This window comes from Pipistrellus hanaki (assembly GCF_964339955.1).
Source record: "Pipistrellus hanaki genome assembly, chromosome: 8".
In the NCBI taxonomy this organism is placed as follows: Eukaryota; Metazoa; Chordata; class Mammalia; order Chiroptera; family Vespertilionidae; genus Pipistrellus; species Pipistrellus hanaki.
In genome coordinates this window covers 44,245,063-44,266,762 of record NC_140510.1, presented here as the reverse complement: position 1 = coordinate 44,266,762, position 21,700 = coordinate 44,245,063, and the positions used below count along the sequence as shown (strand labels likewise).

At 33.8% G+C, this 21,700-nt stretch overlaps 1 protein-coding gene across 5 annotated transcripts in view; it reads right to left on the bottom strand.

Annotated features, from left to right (window-relative positions):
• UBR3 (ubiquitin protein ligase E3 component n-recognin 3) overlaps nt 1–21,700 on the bottom strand; it is a 135,965-nt gene that overhangs the window by 72,610 nt on the left and 41,655 nt on the right. For all 5 annotated transcript variants that reach the window (XM_084892284.1, XM_084892286.1, XM_084892287.1 and 2 more), the window contains exons 6-17: nt 21,254–21,320; nt 19,117–19,247; nt 17,747–17,975; nt 12,076–12,255; nt 11,350–11,483; nt 6,244–6,330; nt 4,320–4,385; nt 4,151–4,240; nt 2,485–2,613; nt 1,542–1,594; nt 1,311–1,444; nt 898–983 (exon numbers count right to left, since the gene is read on the bottom strand). In XM_084892284.1, coding sequence (XP_084748410.1) covers nt 898–983; nt 1,311–1,444; nt 1,542–1,594; nt 2,485–2,613; nt 4,151–4,240; nt 4,320–4,385; nt 6,244–6,330; nt 11,350–11,483; nt 12,076–12,255; nt 17,747–17,975; nt 19,117–19,247; nt 21,254–21,320 — 1,386 coding nt within the window. The remainder of the gene's footprint in view (nt 1–897; nt 984–1,310; nt 1,445–1,541; nt 1,595–2,484; nt 2,614–4,150; nt 4,241–4,319; nt 4,386–6,243; nt 6,331–11,349; nt 11,484–12,075; nt 12,256–17,746; nt 17,976–19,116; nt 19,248–21,253; nt 21,321–21,700) is intronic.

Below are 21,700 nucleotides of genomic sequence, written 5' to 3'. Positions count from 1 at the left end.
ACAAAACTGTAGCAAACTATTCCAAACATATTCACAATATATAAAGTAATTTAGTCAAATATTTACAAGAAAAATATTTATCACAAAATAACATGATGATCCTGGTCTAAGATTTTGTAACAGTAACAAAAAATAACATATTCATGTATGCTCAGTCCTATACAAGGAACCATAAGTTTTCAAAGTTGTAGACAATAGTCCTTTCCTTAAAAACCTCTTGGTTTAATAGTAAACTCGAAGAAAAAGTCCTTAGAATGTTTAAAACTCTGGTAATAATAAGTTAAACCTCTAAATTTTAACCAGAATTCCAGACAGGCTATACGATGAAGTACTCGCTGCCTTTTACAAGGTGTCCGGCTTTCTTTCACAAAAGCTGTCCTAGAAGGGCATACATATCCTCGGAGCCCAGAGTCATCAGTCCTGAGGTCTAACGGAGGCCTAACAAGAGCTTACTGAAAGTCCTAGATGGTTTGGCTCAGTGGACAGAACGTCAGCCTGCAGATTGAAGGGTCCCAGGTTCAATTCTGATCAAGGGCATATGCCCAGGTTGCAGGCTCGATCCCCAGTAGGGGGTGTGCAGGAGGCAGACGGTCAGTGATTCTCATGATTAATGTTTCTATCGCTCTTTCCCTTTCCTTTCCTTTCCTCTCTGATATCAATTAAAAAAAAAAATTTTTTTTTTTTAAAGAGCTCCTTGAGAGGTGACAATTAGAGGCAAACACATCTGTCACTAGCCCTGAACACACAATTGAACAAACATTTGGAGTTATTTTTTCCATACTATTTTCAAATTCAAATAAAATTTTAGTCAAAAAAAGTGACATATCTTTAATCCATAAAAAGTACTTATTATTTAGACCCTGCAACTATTAGTAAATTAAACTTTTAAAAGGATATGAGGTCCAGCAATGAACTATGTGTCCTGTCATTCATACACAGCTGGGCTACCATCTCTGCCCTAAGAATCTCATCATCAGACATTCCTAAAAATAATTAAAAACAGAATTAATAAATCTGAATTATCAAATTATAAAGAAACAACTTACCACACTTTTTATTAAGCTGTCTAACCAAAAATAAGATGCTTTAAAAATTAAATATCAAAGAATGCAAAGCCCCAAATATAACTGCATTTTAACTACCTGCTGTTTGCAGGTCCCTTAAATTAAGGGTCTTAACATATTAAATTTGAAACACTGTTTAAATATGTCCATATCCCTTTTTTTCCATAAGCCAATTATTAACACTGGGAGGGAGAGGAAAGAGAAGAAAATATTTAATACCCAAGTATTAGCATCACTGCTTTTTACCTAAATGTAAACGCAGACTCAAAAGAATCACAAGAAATGTAAGAGCGCCTTCTAACATTGACCTCTCATGCTCTGCATCAAGCACTGTGTTTTGATGTTGCGAAGCCATTGTCAACAAATCCACTACTTTAAATCTATGAGAAATATTTGAGACAAATTTTTGAATGTTAAAACAAAATTAACTTAAATTTCAAATACTTCCTAATATCTGTCTTATAAAAGTATGCTTACCTTTCAAAGACAGATGAAATAAAATAATCTGGGTCAAGTCTAGAAGCACAAACCTTAAAAAGACAAAAAAAATCTATTTTATTTCTACATATTCAATTTTACTTCTTACATCAATCACGTTGGGTGTGTTTAATTTTTTGCACCTAGGATGTTTTGAAATCTTGGGGATGCCGGAACCGGTTTGGCTCAGTGGATAGAGCGTCGGCTTGCAGACTAAAAGATCCTGGGTTCAATTCTGGTCAATGGCATGTACCTTGGTTGCAGGGACATCCCCAGTAGGGGATGTACAAGAGACAGCTAATTGATGATTCTCTCTCATCGATGTTTCTAACTCTCTATCCCTCTCTCTTCCTGTCTGTAAAAAAATCAATAAAATATATATATTTTTTTAAAAATCTTGGGGAGACCTTACAAATCCAACAGGAGATGACCCAGGTGCTCTCAAGGAGAGCTAACTCCAAAAGACAGTAAATAACTCCCTGGAGAGCCAGTCTCTTATATGCAAATCAGTCACCCCCTTTATCTAACTCAAATATAACAAGCCAATATGTCCCCTACAGTAAATCAATCTAGGACCAAGAACAGATAGCCAGGGATGGTCCCTATGCCGAAAAACTCCTCTAAAATTATTCAAACTAGCCAATTCTAACGTGTTTCCCCTACTCTGACTTGCCTTTCCTATGGAAACACCAATAAAAAAGAGAGAGAGTTCTACTCTTAAATTTCCCCCTCCGCCTGCTTCCACCTCCTGCACAAATCTAATGCTTCCTCTGAGGTCCTGCATGATGTGGCATGGCCCCTTCTCTTGGGAAATGTAACGAACTTTTCAATAGCAATGACCTCTCTGTGTTGTCACTTTGTCATATGGATAAATGAGAATCCTGTGGGTACAAATGAGACATTTCTAATCTAAAATACAACATCTATTATCAAGCTGGCTTACCTGTAATAAGTAAATGTCAGGATCAATCATGGAATTACAGAAATGAGATTGAACATAGGTCATGGCTTGTCCTTTGATTTGCAGACCATTTCTTACCCACATATTACTGTGGATTTCAGCAAGACTTGCCTAGTAAAATAAAAATTATATAAATTGGACAAAGAAGTCATCTAAATTCAATTTTTATAAAATATGTTATATTGAAAAATCACTTCAAAATATTTTATAACTTAACTGGAGGCCCAGTGCACGAAGATTCGTGCAAGAATGGGCCTTCCTTCCCCTGGCTGCAGGCACCGCCTTCACTATGGCCCAGAGCCGCATTTCCGCCTTCCCACACTGCCCAGAGGCCCAGAGTTGCTGGGGTGGTGTGAAACACGTGTGTTGTCGCAAGCATCCTGCCCCACCCCCCACTGCCTGCATATGCAAATTAACCCATCATCTTTGTTGGGTTAATTTGCATATTCACTCCTGGCTGGCTGGTGGGTTTTGCAAAGGTATTGTGAATTTGCATCTTTCTCTTTTATTAGTATAGATCACAGTATGAGCCTGACATTCTGTCCAATGTTTAAGACATTCAATTCAAATATGTACTTTAAATTTTTTAAAAGCTTTAAGTGGTCCCTTTTGTTGGAATTGTATATGTGAGTTCATTTTATAAAAGTTAGTGATGGCTTCTAAATATATTTACAGTAATATTCACTGAAATTTTCATAAGGAATCTATGAGAAATATTTGAGACTAATTTAATGTTTAATTCTTTCCTCCTCAAAAGAAAAAGCTTTATATAATGCTTAAAGAATATAGGAATGAGCATAAAACAAAGCTAAATGTTCAAAGTCAATAAATATAAGCAATATCTTTAATTCATCTTAACTCAACTTTCAATCCAAACTAGCCAACTTCCAAATAACTGGCAGATTAGACAGGATCAGATTAGAACAAATTTTCTTACTATATAAATATTTAATTCTTTGTTTATGTTCTGTATCAATTAAAACTTAGTCATAACTTCATCACTTATTTGTTCCAAGAGTTAAAGTTTAATAATGATTAACAAATCGAAAATTGCCAGAAAAGCAAATTGAAGTGCAAGTCTCTCTAATGTATATAAATTAAAGGTTGGCCCACAAAATTATAGTGTTAGAATGGAAAGAAACCACCGAGCTTATATAGACTGATTCTCCTCTCTTTTATGTCCTCTCACTTTACAAACGAGGAAACTAAGAATCAAGTAGGTGAATTACCCTAAACAACATGGATAATAAAATAGTGATGCCTCCAAGGCTATAATCCATTAAGTCTACTGACTCCCCAAAACAGAGCTATAAACTTTCCCTACAAATAAATATAGTGAAAATAATTCCTGAGAAAACTATAACTAAATGTAAATCTCATAAAAGCAAAAATCCCTAAATATAACCTGAAAAAAATATGAAAACTAAGTTTAATTTTTTTTAAATCTTTATTTTTTAAAGTATTACATATGTCTTGATCCCCCACTGACTCCTTCTAGCCCACACTTGCCTCCCACCCCCTGCCCCAGTAAAATGTTTTTCAAACATTTTGGCTACTAAAGCAATGATAATGGCATACAAATAAAATAAAGGAAGAATCATTTAACCAAAGAATTTAATCAAAATGCTTTAAGAGCCTGAATACGTACTTGAATTTGTAGTGGATGAATCATTAATTTCATTAACATTTCCTGATCTGGTAAAACAGAATCCAAATCTAGTTCTTGACATTTCACAGCCTAAAAAAATATGATTAAAAAGTTACTAATTGAATATTTACTTTCTAATATTAAAAAAATTGTTTAATGACAATCTTACCTTACTCAGAAACATAGCAAAGTAACGATGTAGTGGCAGATGAAAAGTGACTTGGTTGGGAGCTGGCTGGAATAAACAAAGAAAATCCACAAGTCAAAGGATGTTTTACAGAAGTTCAAAGAAGGTTTTAAAATGGTTAAACCACATTTTCACCTTGACTTATTCCGATATTTTTAATCAAGATTTAAAATTTTAGAAGTATAGCTTTAAAACACACATAGAATAGATAAAGCCATTCTATTTTAAACACCTAAATATAAGTTCCTGAAGGCAAAAATTGTATACTACTCAACTCTGAATCCTCTGAAGCCTTTAGCACAGAACAAGAAATGGGAGAGATGTTCCTTTACAACAGGCCACTTGGGAATCTTCAAACGCATGCATACCAAACACATAATAGTATCATGAACAACAATTGCAGCTCACCAACATTGAGCACTGGTCATGTGCCAGTCCCCACTTTATTCACATTACCCCATTTAATCCTCATAAAAATCCTGTGGAGTAGGAACTATTAATAATCTCATTTTATAAAAAGGGAAATTTAAGCTTAGAAAACTAAGTAACTTCATAACAAGTAGAAGTTATTCTGGACTCCACTGTTATATTCAGAGTGGTAAGAGCCTCTGACTATAGTTCTCAATTGAGTATAGCTGAAATGCTTGCTTAGTTTCCTTCATGAGCTAAGTGAGATGTTTCCCATACAGTGCTGAACACACAGCCTCCATAATTAAGCTTAGTACAACATATCTTAAGGACTTTGGGCAACCTTGTGACTATTATAGAATTTATATTTTAAATCTGTGAATCCCACGGGTCACACTATCACTATAGGGCAAAAGTACATGACAGCTGTCTTTTTTAAACAAATAAAAAAATTAAAAAATACTTCAATGCTTTTATAAATTTTAGTAGCTTTTTCATGTTAAAAAAAATATTATCCAGAACATTCAGATAATAATGCTAATTTAGTATCAGTATAGAATTATAAAGAACTGTAATATGTCATATCCGTGAAAGTTTTTTCAAAAATATGAGAATAGCATCTTCCTCTTTATGTGAATAAAAGTCTATAAATTAGTCTAATAAATATGTGTGCCTTCCATAAAAAGGAAGAAATTTCTGACACATGCTACAAGATGGATGAACCTTGAGGACTTTTTGCTAAGTGAAATAAGCCAGTCACAAAAAGATAAATACTATGTGATTCCACTTATATGAGTTACTTAGTCAAAATCATAGAGACAGAAAGTATAATAGTGGAGTAAGACTAGGGTGTAGGGAAGGGGAACTTAATGGTTTAGTTTTAGTTTTAAAAATAAAAAGATAGCAAAGGTTCCATCTGTCTAGGATTCAAAAATCACCCAGGGAATTGAAGTAGTCTGAAACATGGTCTTCCTTCTACATATGACATATTGTGATGCCACTTTATAAGAGGAATAAAAGGGACTTCTGATAGTAAAAGTGGCTAATTAATTAGAAGCAAGCCTTGTTTAATCCATACAGAGCCTGTTATTCATTATTAACAATCACCTTTATTCAAACCCACACAAGAATGATGACCAATTTAAAAAGTTGTGATACCCTTTCCATCAATATTCCCTATGCTCTTCACATTGTCATTTTTATCTTCAAATAAAACTAAGTTACTCCTGACAAATACTGAGACATACACATTTAAACACAGGAAAAAATGTCATGCCCTTCTCTAGGAAACAAACAAACAAACATAAGTAACGCTCTGTGTAACCTCCTAGATGTCAAAGAACTGGTGTCCCACTTCTTCCTTTTTAAAACTTAATGATATTATCCATTCTGACTTCTTTCCCTTGTCCTATGAAAAGGTATTCATTATTTTCAATGTTAAATGTAATCAAACAGTTCTTTTCTTAAATGCTTTTACATATATCAAAAATATACATACCTCATCTACAAAGTTAATTGCTTCAAACCATTCTTGAAGAGCTTCAAGGCAATATTTAACAACATTTCGAGTATATTCTTGGGTTTCCTAAAAAAAAATAAATTATACAGCATATATATATGTGTGTGTGTGTGTGTGTGTACTTTCAACTTCAAATTACATGAATACATAAAACTAAGTTATATGCACTATATATAATGGTAACATATTTTTTTCAAAACAAGTACATTTGTCATTTCAAGAAATCATCCTTTCACAAACAAATACTAACAATCAATGACAATTATAAAAATTAAAGAACACAATCTGCTACCTGTTATATAATATATTCCTTTAAATTAATCAAAACTGAGATAGATTTATGATATAAACCAGATTCCATTTTAAGATATATAAAAATATTATAAATTCTCTAATTTTATTGTTTAATAGGTACAGAGTTTCTTTTGGGGGATGATAAAATGTCTTGGAAATGGATAGTGATTATGCTTGCACAACATTGTAAATGTACTTAATGTCACTGAAGTAGGCACCTAAAAATGGTTAAAGAGGCAAAATTTATGTTTTATATATTTACTACAATAAAAAAGAACAAAAATAAAAAGGGAAGAATATATGACTACTGTAAGTAACCTATAAATATATTTGTTTGCAACAGAATTTAGAAGAAAAACTGAAAAGTATGTGCCACTAATGTTTTATGGAGAAATGGATCCAGTGAAATAGGTATCTATTAAGTTAAATGGGAAAATAAATGATGATAGACTTTGCAAACATAAACTGGGCAAAAAATTTGAATAGAATTTACATGAGAAGATGCTCAACATTACCAGTCATTAGAAAAATAAAAATCAAAGCCACAGTAAGATACTATCTACATAAACTAGGATAGCTATAATTTTAAAATGTAAAATAAAAAGTTGGCAATGATAGAAACTGAAACTCTCATACATTGCTGGTGGGTATGTAAAATGCCCAAGAGAATTAAAAGTAAATATATTTCCACAAAAACTTGTATACAAATGTTTACAGAAACAATATTCATAGTAGCCACACAAAAAAAGGAATCAATTCAAGAATGGACACGTAAAATCTATGTGATGGAATACTATTCAGCCATAAAAAGAAATGAAGTATGATTAACATATGCTGTAACACAGCTGAACCATGAAAACGTTATTAATTGAAAGAAGCCAGACACAAAAGTCCAAATAGTGTATGATTCCATTTATATAAAATGTCCAGGTAGACAAATTCAAGCAGAAGGGAGATCAGTGGTTTCCAGGAGATAAGAGGTTGGAATTGGGAGGTATGAAGCAGGAAGGGGAAGGGGATAAAAATGTTCTGAAATTAGTGGCAATGGTTGCAAACTTTGTGAATATACTGTGAACTACTGAACTGTACACTTTATTTTTTTAATATATTTTATTGATTTTTTACAGAGAGGAAGGGAGAAGGATAGAGAGTTAGAAACATCGATGAGAGAGAAACATCAATCAGCTGCCTCTTGCACACCCCACACCGGGGATGTGTCCGCAACCAAGGTACATGCCCTTGACCGGAATCGAACCTGGGACCTTTCAGTCCCTAGGCCGACGCTCTATCCACTTAGCAAAACCGGTTTCGGCTGAACTGTACACTTTAAAAAGGTTAAAATAGTAAATTTTATGTTATGTGAATTTTAAATATATTAATATGTAAATATCTTTTTACATATGTAAATTATTTTGGGCCTCTAAAGAAAGCTAAGTTTCACATTCATTGTTGACTTCTCCTTCATCCTGCTTAGTTCCCATGTCCTGTTAATTCTTCCTTGATATTATTATTTCATAAATTCACTCCTATTTCTACCTATTTCTGCTACCATCCAAACCAAATATAATTTATCTAGTTTCCTTGCCAATAGTCACTCTGTTCTAATCTATTCCATTTATAAAAATTTATCTTTATAAAAATATTATTTTAAATAATATTCTATTTCCCATCTCTTACAGGGAAAAGAAATCTAATGGCACTTATAAATTATAATAAATAATCTGTCATAACCAAACTAACTGGTAGATAATTCACGACTAAAGAAATTTTAAAAACCAAATGTTCTCCTACTTTATCAAGGGTTTGGGCAAAAGAGTACCATTATTCCTTCTCAACACTAATATAAACTGGCACAATCCCTTTGGAGAATAATTTAAAAAGGTGGATATCAAAACTCTTTTAATAAGTGGCCAGTTTATTATCCCATTCTTAAATACAGCATCTTACCTAATAAAAGAGAAACATGCAAATTAACCATCACTCCACTATGCCCACAGCCAATCATAGTGAGTATACAAATTAACCCAACAAAGATGGAGGTTAGTTTGCATGTGCAGGCATGGAGCAGTGTGATGCCTGCTATGAGGGGAAGGGGGGCAACGGATGGAGCTACAGAAGCGGTGCTCCGGAAAGAAGCTAGGACTTGCCGGCCCCCGGGTGGGCCGGGAGCAGGGATGTGCCAGCTCCTAGGCAGCTGGGAGTGAAGCCAGGGGAAGGAAGGCCTATTCTTGCACAAATATCGTGCAACAGGCCTCTAGTATTTAATAATCTGTTCAGATCATCTCTCTCCCATCTCCCCACCACTAACAAACCCACTCAAAAAAAATTTAGTATGCATGCTAACTACTTGTTAGTTTATTATCTTTGGCAATTTACTTAAATTGTATGAGTCTCTGTTTCTCCATATGTAAAAATGGGAATTAATACTACTTACTTCCTAGTTCTGTTATGAAGAAGCAAATGAAATAATTATGTATAATGCTCTATGTCAAAAAATAAATAAAATGCTCTGTGTCATAGTCTAGCACTACTTCTGACAAGGCCAGACACTTCTGTCAAGTATGCAGTAACCCAAAGTTGCCACTAGGTGGAGATTTTATAGCTTGTTCTGTTCAAAAGGCAAAAATTAATAATATTCTAGAAATGAGCCATCCTTTATCCATTCTATCATTATTAAACAATCTAGTACTACTCTTTTAACTAGCTCTTACCATTTTCAACAATCAAAGAGAATTCAGGGCAACCAATAGAAAGTAAGCAGAGAAGAAATATCCACAGAACTTAGAAAAGTAACTTAAGTATTGGGATGGATTACAAAAGAAAGAATCAGAGGCAGAAAAACAAGTTAAGAAATTGTCTTAACCGCCCAGATCTCTTAAATATACAGAAATGAATTAAGACAGAGGGAAGAAGTGGGAGGGAGGTATTTCTGGAATGGAAAAGAGAACTCGTGGCATCTCTTACATACTAAATAAGGCAGGTACAGCAATGGGAGAAGGTTTATAAATTAGCTGATTGCATCATTTAAGATACCATTAAATAACATAAAGGACGCAGTAGGAACAGATGATTTCAGAAGTCAGTTAGGGACCTGAGAAAACATGTACCTATAAGGAGATCTATCTACATGAGTAGCCAGAGCTGTTGGAAATTTGAACCTAGCAGGACAGCAATCAAGTTGTGAGTCATCTGCATTTAGAAAATAGCTCAAGTCATGAGAGAAAAATATAAATCTGCTTAAACACATACACCTAGCCGAAACAGGTTTGGCTGAGGGGGAGAGCGTCGGTCTGCGGACTGAAATGTCCCAGGTTCGATTCCGGTTAGGGGCATGTACCTTGGTTGCGGGCACATCCCCGATAGGGGGTGTGCAAGAGGCAGCAGGTCGATGTTTCTCTCTCATCGACGTTTCTAGCTCTCTATCTCTCTCCCTTCCTCTCTGTAAAAAATCAATAAAATATATTTTAAAAAGAAACACATACACCTAAAGAGTATATGGAAGAGAGCCTCATAATGACCCTGTGAAGAAGTTCAGGCTTTGCTGTCCTTCATTTTACTTTCTTAAAAATAAGGATAAAGACTGAGACTGTGAAGTTCAAATAGTTTAAAAACAGCAGGCAAAGTTACCTACGTAGAAAGAAGCAGAGCCCAACCGGAATCCAGAGTTTCAAAATATTTCCGCTATAAAATCTTGTCCAGCATGCTTATTGATACAGGCTAGCAGGTTGGACTTCTTGGTATTCATATAGCAAAATCTTAGTCAAATTCTTAGTTTAAGGATCAGGGAATTCCATTTTTCTGGATTATCCAAGGATTCTGCAGTCCCATCAAACCAATACTTAAAAATACAAAAGTAAGCCCTAACTGGTTTGGCTCAATGGATGGAGCATATGGCCTACTGACTAAAGGATCCCAGGTTCGATTCTGGTCAAGGGCATGTACCTTGGTTGCGGACACACACCTAATAGGGGGTGTGCAGGAGGCAGCTGATCTATGTTTCTCTCTCATCAATATTTTTAACTCTCTATCCCTCTCCCTTCCTCTCTGTAAAAAATCAATATATTTTTAAAAAATACAAAAGTAAAAATGTATTTGTATACAAAGACATAAATACACACAATTACAAATAAGCTTTTTCTTATCCAATTAAAAGAATTTATGTTGCCGAAGCCGGTTTAGGTCAGTGGATAGAGCGTCAGCCTGCGGACTGAAAGGTCCCAGGTTCGATTCCGGTCAAGGGCACGTACCTTGGTTGTGGGCACATCCCCAGTAGGGGGTGTGCAAGAGGCAGCTGATCGATTCTCATCGATGTTTCTCTCTATTCCTCTCTCTTCCTCTCTGTAAAAAATCAATAAAAAATATTTTTTTTAAAAAGAATTTATGTTGCTGCTATGTTACCTTTAGATTTTGTTTATAAACAATTGGAATTTGTATAAAATGTATGCTGATTTTGTGCTTGGGATCTTAAAAGTGTAAACTTTACTGGTAACTATCCTCATTCCTTGAAAGATAAGATGAATCAGGCAACTAACTGATGATGGGTAAAATGAAACAATAACGATGAGTGTAGAGATTTATATTCACAAGGGAAGGCTGGAAAGATCTGGTAATATAAATGAAGTCCAGCCTGCCTAAGAAAAATAGTTACTATCTCAAGTCAGCTTTCATAGAGATTAGTTCAGAACTAAACATTGCAACCTTATTATACACATGTATACAAATGTTTTCACATCTTTTTTCTTAATTGATTATTGTAAAGGCATTTAGAGAAATTAACAGAAGTTAGCATACCCTCACTTTACAATGTGATAAAAGCCCCCACATTGGCTGTGCACAGGCCTCAAGTTCAGCAGCAAAGGCAGCATAGTAGGTCTGAGACTCAAATTCCACATGCTCATTTAGTTCTCGCTTGTTTAAGTTCATACCTTACAAAAATTAAACAGATATAAACCTTATTAATGAGAATAAGATTTCCTATTAAAAATCAAATAAAATAGTTCCAAGTACCAAACATATTCTAATATGCACACAAATAGCAATGTGTATAGAAATAAGTAAATTGTTAAAAATACAACAATCTAGTCCTTTTAAAGTTCTTTACAAAATAGATTTTTTAAATAAATAATTTGCAAATTATCTCTTATATAACATAATTGAATATATTGAATTAAAAAGTCAAAATTATTTTAATTGATGATAGTTAAAAACACACATTTTTATGAAATTTTTATGGAAGCATTATGAATCTTCTTAGAAAATAGAAACTTCCAGAATAATGGTTTAAAATACTAAAAAAAAATACATTCTTATTCTCCTGTTTCCTTTTTAATATTCTAACATTTTTTAACTCTGATGTATCTTCATGAATACTTTATTAAAGTATTTACAAATATCAATTAATTAAAATGAGACACTTCACACATAACCCAAATAATGTGCTATTATCATTTAATTAGTAGTTGATAGCTCCACATTAGGCATTTGATAAAATAAATTAACAAAAAAATAAATTCATACCTTGAAAGAAAGATACAAAGCTCATCCATGTAACTAACAGACCATGGTCCTCCAAAAATTTCTTAGCCACACTTTGATGAGAAAGAATATTAATGAAATCACTGACAAGAGGCCAATAAGTGTTATTCTTCAGTAATGCTTCTCCACAGTTCACTACCAAATGGAAACTATTTTCTTCATCTAAAACAAACACACACAGACCAAAAATAAGTTTAAAAAAAAAAAAACTTTACAAGGATAGAGATTATACACTTTAGATTCAGAGACACCTAAATTCAAACCTAGTTTGCCATTTAATATCTATATGGCTTTAAGCATGTTAGATTCTGAATTAATTTACACATCTGTAAAATGGAAAAAGACACTATCTTAAGGGAATTAAATGAAATGTTAACATAATACTTAGCACATTATAATAATGTTTACCATATGTCCAACATATTATATGATACTGAGTTAACTATGTTTAGAAGACCATATTATTTTCTTGATTCCAATGATAAATGCAATATTTCAGTCCAAATCAATAAATATTTTTATTCCTAGATTAATCTCAATCCATCTTACCTATCAAACTTGTGATTTAAACCATATATTTAATTACTTTCTACTCAAAGAATATGTAAATACAATAAAACAGTATTTCAAAAATGAAAGAACCGAAAACATACATAAACTTTAGCCTTAAAAAAGCCCTCAAAAAAAAGTTTCAGTTTCAGTTTTTAAATTTTATTTTTTATTTGAGAGAGAGAAAAAAGGCGAGAAGAAAGGAGGCAGACAGAGAGAGACATTGACTTGTTGTTTATGCATTCATTGGTTGCTTCTTGTATTTGCCCAGACCAGACATTGAACCCACAACCTTAGCATATCGGAATGATGCTATAACCAATTGATCTACTTGGCCAGGGCAAAATCCTCAAAATTTAAATACATTGTTGGGGAGACAGTATGCTTATACAAAATCTTTTTTTCTTTACAAAATCTTTACTTATAGAAGTTATCACATAAATGCATTAGCACTCTTAACTAATTCTAATTAAACTGATTCACTGGACAAACAAGCCCCCCAATCCCACTGTAAAATATCTTAATACCCATAATCTACAGAATGCTTGGTATAAAAAAAAAAAACAACCTAGTATAAAAGCCAAGTACATATATGCTTATCCAGAGTCAGTTTTTGTTTCTGTTCATGTAAATTGTTGTTTTTATTATAATTAGAAAACTTAAATTAAAAGTATATAAACTGATGAAATATAAAAACATAGAGAAACATTACAAAAACTGGATCATAAGCTTTTAAGAGACCATAAAGGTGCCTGAAAAAATGCTAAAAAATCTTGGAGGGAAAAAAATATAAAAGCCTAGAAAGATTTGTTTTTGTTTTTTCTTTTTTATATATATATATTTTATTGATTTTTTACAGAGAGGAAGAGAGAGGGATAGAGTCAGAAACATCAATGAGAGAGAATCATCGATCAGCTGCCTCTTGCACACCCCACACTGGGGATATGCCCACAACCAAGGTACATGCCCTTGACCAGAATCGAACCCGGGACCTTTCAGTCCACAGGCTTACGCTCTATCCACTGAGCCAAAGCCTAGAAAGATTTGTAAACGTAGTGAAGCCATTAAGATCTAATGTTCCTATTCTACCTTAAGGAAACTGAAACTGAAAATCACAGATGATGCTTTACAGATGTTATATATATATATGAAAAAGAACTCTATTCAAGGAAACAATACCTTAAAAATGCTTTGCCCAAAATTAAAAGACTGGAGAAGGAGCATGCATTTCTGTTTTAGGTTAAAATGCCTTGTTTAAGATAATGTATCTTTTTGTTGTTAATCCTCACTCGAGGATATTTTCCCATTGATTTTTTTCTTTTCTTTTTTTGAGAGAATGAAAGGGAGGGAAAAAGACAGTGAGAGAAACACTGATGGGCAAAGACACATCGATTGGTTGCCTCCCGGACCTGGATAGGGGATCATACCTACAAACAAGATTCATGCCCCTGACCAGAATCAAACCCAGGACCCTTCAAGGGCCGATGCTCTACCCACTAAGCCAGGGCAATATGTATCATTTTAATGATTCCTCACTTTAACCAACTTTTTCAATTAACCACCTACTTGTCAAACTCATAAGTGAAGAGGGCTTCTACTGAACCTCTTAATTTCCATACATTAAATTTGGGTTTCAGTCTATTATATAAAATTATTTTTCCTACTCTTGATGTTTAATATGAATTCTTGTTTTCTTTTAGCAAGATTTATATCAGTTTTAATTTTTGCAAGGTATGAACTTAAAAAACTAAATGAGCATGTAGAATAATGCCTTTACTCCTGAACTTGAGGCAAGTAAGGGACTCTTTTCACACTGAAATTTAACTATATATAAGAACAGGACCCACAAACTTAAGTATACTCTCTTTTTTAGTGCTTCTCAATAGGATGAGCGAGGGTATAACTGAATGAGAAAGAGGGACTCAGGGACTTTCTATAAATAACCCACACCTGAGATTCAGAAATGCACTATGGCTGACAACTACTGCCACTGTAGTTGTGAGCCATTGATATTGATGGGAGAGTGCTTAGAGATGCTGGGATTTTAATATATTTAAACACTGATCACTATTCTATTTCATTAAAAACAGAAGATAAACAGAATATAATTACTCAAAATCACTATTTTTCTTGACACTACTTTAAATATTGGTCTTGTGATAAACACCTTCAAATCTTTAATGAAATAAAATGATTAGTCTTCAATCAATATGACAAGTAGAAGAGTATTGGACCACAAAAAGAGCAGAAAATCAGTAGTGTGAAACGCTACTGAAAATCAGACAAGATAAGGTCCAAAGAGTGGCCCCTGGTTTCTTCATCATGTCCAGGAGTAGGGAACATCTGGCCCTTGGAAGTCATTTGGTATGGCCCTGCCAAGCATGAGTGGTGAGTTGATTAAATGTTTGACCAAATATAGCAGGTTAATTTTTAAGTTAATAATGTAGCATGGCCCAAGAACGATGTTATAAATATCCAAATGGCTCTTGGCAGAAATAAGATACCCCACCCTGATGTAGGCCATAGAAAAGGCTACAGTGTAATTTATTAGATTAATTGGGACTCTTGAGACTTGAAGAGATTGTATTAATAACTATATCAGAACAACAGGCAAAATTTGGGGCTGTTTTGGGAACACATGATATGTGGTTACTGGAGTCGTCGACAATTTTAGAAAGAACAACAGAATGATGGAAGCAGACAATAGATTGAGGTGGGTTATTGAGTGATTAGAAATAGCATAACTTTAAAAACTCTCTTTGGAAAGTTGCCTATGAAAAAAAAAAAATGGGAGGCAGACGCATATACATCTTCTTCCCAAATATTCTTCTTTGTAGACCAAATAAAACCATATAATGTAAGCACAGCAAAATCATTTAGTCAACAAAATAGACTCCAGATTCTTTTCAAAAGAGCTAAATTTAAAAAGTTTTCTAGTTTATAAATTAAAAATACTATTTTTAAAAGGCTTTTTCAAAAATAAAAGAGCAATATGTATAGTTAAATCTCTAAGAAGTAAAAGGTCATCTTACATATAACACAAAGTGGATTTTAAATTTTCCTTTAAAGAAGTGAAGAGGTATATTGCTCAATGTATAAAATGTATTATTCTCCCACTACACCTACAATTGGAAAATAGGCCCACGGTGACCAAAAGTATGAGTTTTGAAGTCAAACACCCCGCTGTACCACTTGACAGCTGTAAAATTACAAATTATTTATTTAACTCCCTAAGCCATAATTGCCTGATTTATAAAATGGAGAAAGCAATATCTATAATACACATAAAGTACTAAGAAAAGAGCATAGCAAAGTGCTCAAAAGATAGTAGCTATCATAATTATTAGCTAGCTATTATTACACTGAGCATATATCAATTTTCAGGCTATGGTATCACATCTGAAAACAGGTAGTAAAAGCTGATATGCAGCAGGAGGCAACAGTGGAACAAAGCAAGTCTTAACTACAGAAAATGGGAAGGCCCTAAGATTTAATCTGAAGTACTGTTGTTATTTTAAAGGTTAACTCCAGGTGCCAACAAGAGAATACACAGTCTTATCAATGTTGGCCTGGCTGTGTCATGGTGAAGAACAAAAATTCTGAATCAGAGGAAATGAATTCTGAATCTTGGCTCTGTCATTTACTTGCCATAGAGTATACAGTTTAACTTCACTAAGCCTCAATTTATTCATCTTTAAAGTGGGAATAGTAACAATGTCAATCTCAGAGAGTTGTTCAGAAGTTTAATTAAAACAACATACAAACAGTATTCACACAGTGCCTAATACATAGCAAACACTCACATAATATATATTATTACAGGGAAGTAAAGTCAAGAAGAAAGACTACAGAGAAATGAGAATGTGATAAGGTCCTAGAAATATATGGCAATTTGAGACTCCTGGGCAGAAAATAAGAAAATCAAATATCTCACTATGGCATCACAGAAAAATCAAGATTTATTCAACTCTTACATTATAAAAAGTATAGGTATAGTAAAATGTCTGAGGCTGGTAGTAAAAATTTTATGATAAAAAAGGAACATATCTAATTAGGAAATGTTTAAATTATAGTAAAGCCATATGATATTAATTCCTGCAACCATTAAAAAACATATTCTTGGCACGTACACTATGGTAACATATTTTAAGTATGTATGTATATATACATATAAATATACTACTAGTGCATGAAATTGGTGCATGGAGGGGTAAGGGGGAGAGAAATGTCCCTCAGTCCAGTCTGCAACTTCTCCAATCTGAGATCCCTCTCATAATCCAAGACTGCTGGCTCCCAACTGCTTGCCTGCCTGCCTTCCTGATTGCCACTAACCACTTCTGCCTGCCAGCCTGATCACCCCCTAACGACTCCCCTGCCAGCCTGATTGATGCCTAACTGCTCCCCTGCCAGCATGATTGCCCCTAACTCCTCTCCCCTGCCAGCTTGGTCACCCCTAACTGCCCTCCTCTGCAGGCCTGCCCCACCACCACCACCACCACCAACTGTCCTTCCTTACAGGCCCAGTCGCTCCCAACTTCCCTCCTCTGCCAACCTGGTCACCCCTAACTTCCCACCCCTGCAGGCTTGGTTGCCCCCAACTGCCCTCCCTTTCAAGGCCTGGTCTCTCTAAACTGCCCTCCCCTGCTGGCCTGATAGCCCACAACTGCCCTCCCTGGCAGGCCAGGTCCCTCCCAACTGCTCTCCCCTGCTGGCCATCTTGTGGTAGCCATCTTTTGTGCACATGGGGGCAGCCATCTTGTATGTTGGAGTGACGGTCAATTTGCATATTACTCTTTTATTATATAGTATTATCAAACAAAATGACAGAAAATATCCCAAAATGTTAAACAAGTAATTTATTAATAACAACACTACAAGTGCTTTTAGGAGGCCAATGCCTTATCCATTAGGTGACTGGGGCTTCTAAATTACAGGTGATTTTAAAGTTTTATTTTAAATGTTACTGAAAATTTTCCAAAAATTTCTTTTATAAATAAGTACTATTTTATAATATTTGAAAGCTGCTTTTAAACATACAAGGAAGTTTTAAGACTAGGTATACACAGTATACTAATAAAACTAATTAAAATAATTCTGATTTTACCTTGTAGCTCACTTTTAATAAGGCAACTTTCCATCATGTATAATAGCACAGTGACCATAATTTCCAGCAGCTGACATTCTTCTGTTACCTGTCTTGCTAGCTCCTCATTGCTGAACAACTGAACACTAATATGAACAATTCTGTTAGACATCGTGTCTGATTCATGACTTTTTTTCAGTGTTTTCATAATGAAAGCATAATGCTGAACAAAAGTTTTTGTAAAAGCAACCTGTAAATGTTTTAAATAGAAAAAAACACACATTAGTTTAACTTTCTTTTATTACACATTTCCAACATATTATATTAATCATATTAAACTATTTTAGTTTGTGATGATGCCCAAGGTAATTGAAAAAATAATTTCAATGATGACAGTAGTTGTAAGTCATATTTCCCCATTTTTTGAAACATCAACAAAATATTTTGATAGTTAAAAAAGTTAATAGGCATTTTAAATTAAAATTTTAAAGCAATTACAAATATCATAGTTTAAAATACAAATTCTATGTCATAAATAAATCAATTTATTGTCAAAGTATTTTTCTTTGTTCAGTGCTACCTACTTTAAAAACAAAACCAAAAGTCTCAGCTAAAAACTATCACAGGTTTCATATAACTTAACAAGTGAGTCTATGTGATTACTCCAAAAGAAATATCTTCTCCTATTTGTTTGGAAAGCTGACCACTAATCTGACTGACTATTTTTTCTGTGTAACATGTACATTTATTTCCTAAGCAATTATAATGTCACCAAACAATGGCATTATTAAAGTGTTACTCCTAAAGAGGCCTTATTTCCTAAGCCATAAAAAGAACTACAGCATGATGCATTTCCGTTTTCATACACTAGGCTATGTCACTTTGCCATAACTATATAATGGTAACAGGTGGGTCCAGATACCCTGGGACAAGAGACTTCATCTCTCTACATGAGTACATCAGTCAATAACTGTTCTGTATTTAACTTTATGGAAAGCATAATCCAATGTTTTCCCATACCTAACCCCACAATCTAAACTCAATTGGTCCCATTACACATACTCATAGCATCTATACCTCTCCTTCGAAGAATTTGTAACAACATATTTATTTGAGCAATTGTTTTTATGTTTGTCACCCAGCATTCCCTTTGGATCAAGTTCTATACAGAAAGGCAACCCTTAGGAATTCTGTTTAGCAGTGGTGCTTTGCCACAGATCTTTGATACTATGTTTCCTCTGCAGGCTCTATGCTCTTTCACAGTGTTATATCAGTCCTCAGAGCTACAATACAATAAGCCACCGCTGAGAAATACATTTTTAAAATTTAGTAGAGAAAGGACAAAGAATATGGAGCAAAGTTCAGAAAGGAAGTGGGGGAAATGTATATACCTTATACTCTTGATCTGGAAGCATATTGAGTAAGAAAGTTACCATCTTCTGAGGGAATTCATATTTTATAGTCCAAAACAATAGTTCTTCTAGGAAACTTTTATGTTTCAAAACATCCATTATGGATTGATCTGTGTAAAAAAAAAATATTATCTAATGATTTAAGTTTCTCATTTCATCTAAACCTTACTATAATTAATAACCCATCAATCCCAAACATAGAAACCCACACCTGAAACCTATATATACAGTTATGTTGACCAATGTCACCATAACTGTATATATAAATTTAAATTAATTAAATAATTAACTAATTAGATGGTAATGATGGTTTTAAGCTAAAAACGTCCTATTAAGAACATAAAGTCCAAATCTAATTTTTTTAATTTTTAAAAAGAGGGGAAATCTTTACAAATTCAATAATTCTTCGAAATTATCCTTCATAAAAGAAATATTTATTTCACCAGAAAGAATAATTACTAATGCATTGCTTACTATAATATACAGAAGCATTTACTTTTTTCTAGTAAAAAATATACCAGGCAAAGTATAAAGAGTGTTAAATATGCTTACTTGCACTAGATTCAAGAGTTCTTCTTCATGTATACAATGCCCCTTTCTAATGAAAGTATTCAAAAGGGGATAAAATTATCTATTGGAAAGCCTATTTCTAAAACCAACTGCCACTCCTTAAAGGTTAAGGCTGTCTCTTGCTAATCTCTGAATCCTTGCCATACTTAGTCAACAGAAACATCTCAACATATATATGATGAACTAATATGTTTAATACTTTAGCTATCTCTTTTACTTTCTCCAATTTTCCCTCTAAAAATGAACTAATTCTTACTATTAATCTCTATTGGAGCAAACTATCTTGGGCTACTGCTCTGAATCATCATCTCTATATAAGGACATCAAAAGGATACAGCAAATATCAACTATAAGTAGACTAGTTCAGTGATAGTGCTTATGCAGGAACTGGAACTACAATAGATGCAGATTTGAAGGAAATAGTATCACATGCACCAAAATATGCAGGTGCAGCCATAACTACATTACAGTTCAAGTTGTCTTGCAGGATAACTTTGTAGAGTTTTTTCAATTAACCCTAACCAATTTCACAGTTTTTCTATTGTTGAGTAAGTGTTCACACCACATCTCCCTCAGGTAATGAGTCTATCCCAACTCAGATGTATCTCAAGGACTCTGGTAAAAACATGGACAACTCGAGTAAGTCAAAGGGCCAGGTAGCCATATGGGTTTCTATTTTTTTTCAGGCATCACAGCTTCTCTGCTGCACCAGGGAGAAGGGAAGCATGATTGTACCAGTATGTCTGCATCCTGGACTGCAGACAAAATTTCATGCCCTTTGCTAGTAGCCCACAAATTAAATGAACTAAGTAACTAAGAACACTTACCAAACGAGCCTCAACTAAAACTACCTGCTTATTCCACCTTTTCAAGCAGTCTTAAATATTCCACTTAATCAGCACCAGAAATAAGAAGCTTCTTTTCATCAAAATATTATTTTAACCTCTGATGACTCTACGAGACCATATTAGCCCAGACAATAGACCGTATTAAACTTTTGATTGTGGCAAAAATCCAAAGTACAGGCTTCCAACCAGAAACCAGCGTTCAGCTGCCGGGCCAGAGCGGCTCAGGAGCTGAGCATCACCCCGTGCACCAAGACGTCACTAATCTGATGCCCAGTCAGGGCAGACACATTTATTCACGTTCTCTCTTTCACTGTCTCCTCCTTATTTGTCATTTTTCACTTTAAAATGCATATGCCAGACTATAAAAAGATGTAATCCACATTAAAACTGTACACCTAAAACACTGGCTACAAATCAAAGAATTAATGAAATGACTTCTATTTTTCTGGCTCAAAAAACATAATAAAAATTTTATTTTAAAAAACATATAACAAAATCCCAATAGTAAGGGTTTTGCTTGCTTTTAAGGTCCCCCACAATCACCCCCTAAAAACAGTTTCTCCATTATTCAACAAATATAATTAAATAAGTCTCTTTTCAAACATATCTCAGATATCAATACGGATAGCCAATCAAGTGTTCTTAGTGATTAAGCATTTAGAAGCTTTTTATACAAGTTAAAAATAAAATATAAATACCTTTGGTGCTACTGCTTAGTTTCACCCTCTTTCTCTTGCCCAGACCTTGACTTCCATCCTGATCCTCCTGGAGGAAAACAGAATTAGCATTATAAGAATGCTATTAGTGAATTTATATATTTTACATTAATATATGTATGTTTATAAATGATTAAATATAATATAGTCATGCTTACATATTATTAATCAACACATTTTACTTTTCTGTCTTTGCTGTAATATCTTTTAATACTGCTAGTTTTTATTAAATTATATAATGAAAATCCTAGTATTAAAATATAAGAGCTCTTACACTTAATCTGTTCTTCTAATGCAAAATGCCTAAATAAAAATTTTTCTAACCTTATAAATATTTTCATATAAACAAAGAAGCTGAAGCGAAGTCAAGCTGATGGGCATAGGAAGAAAGGAGAGAAGAGGCAGAAGGCTAAAACAATCAATAAAGAA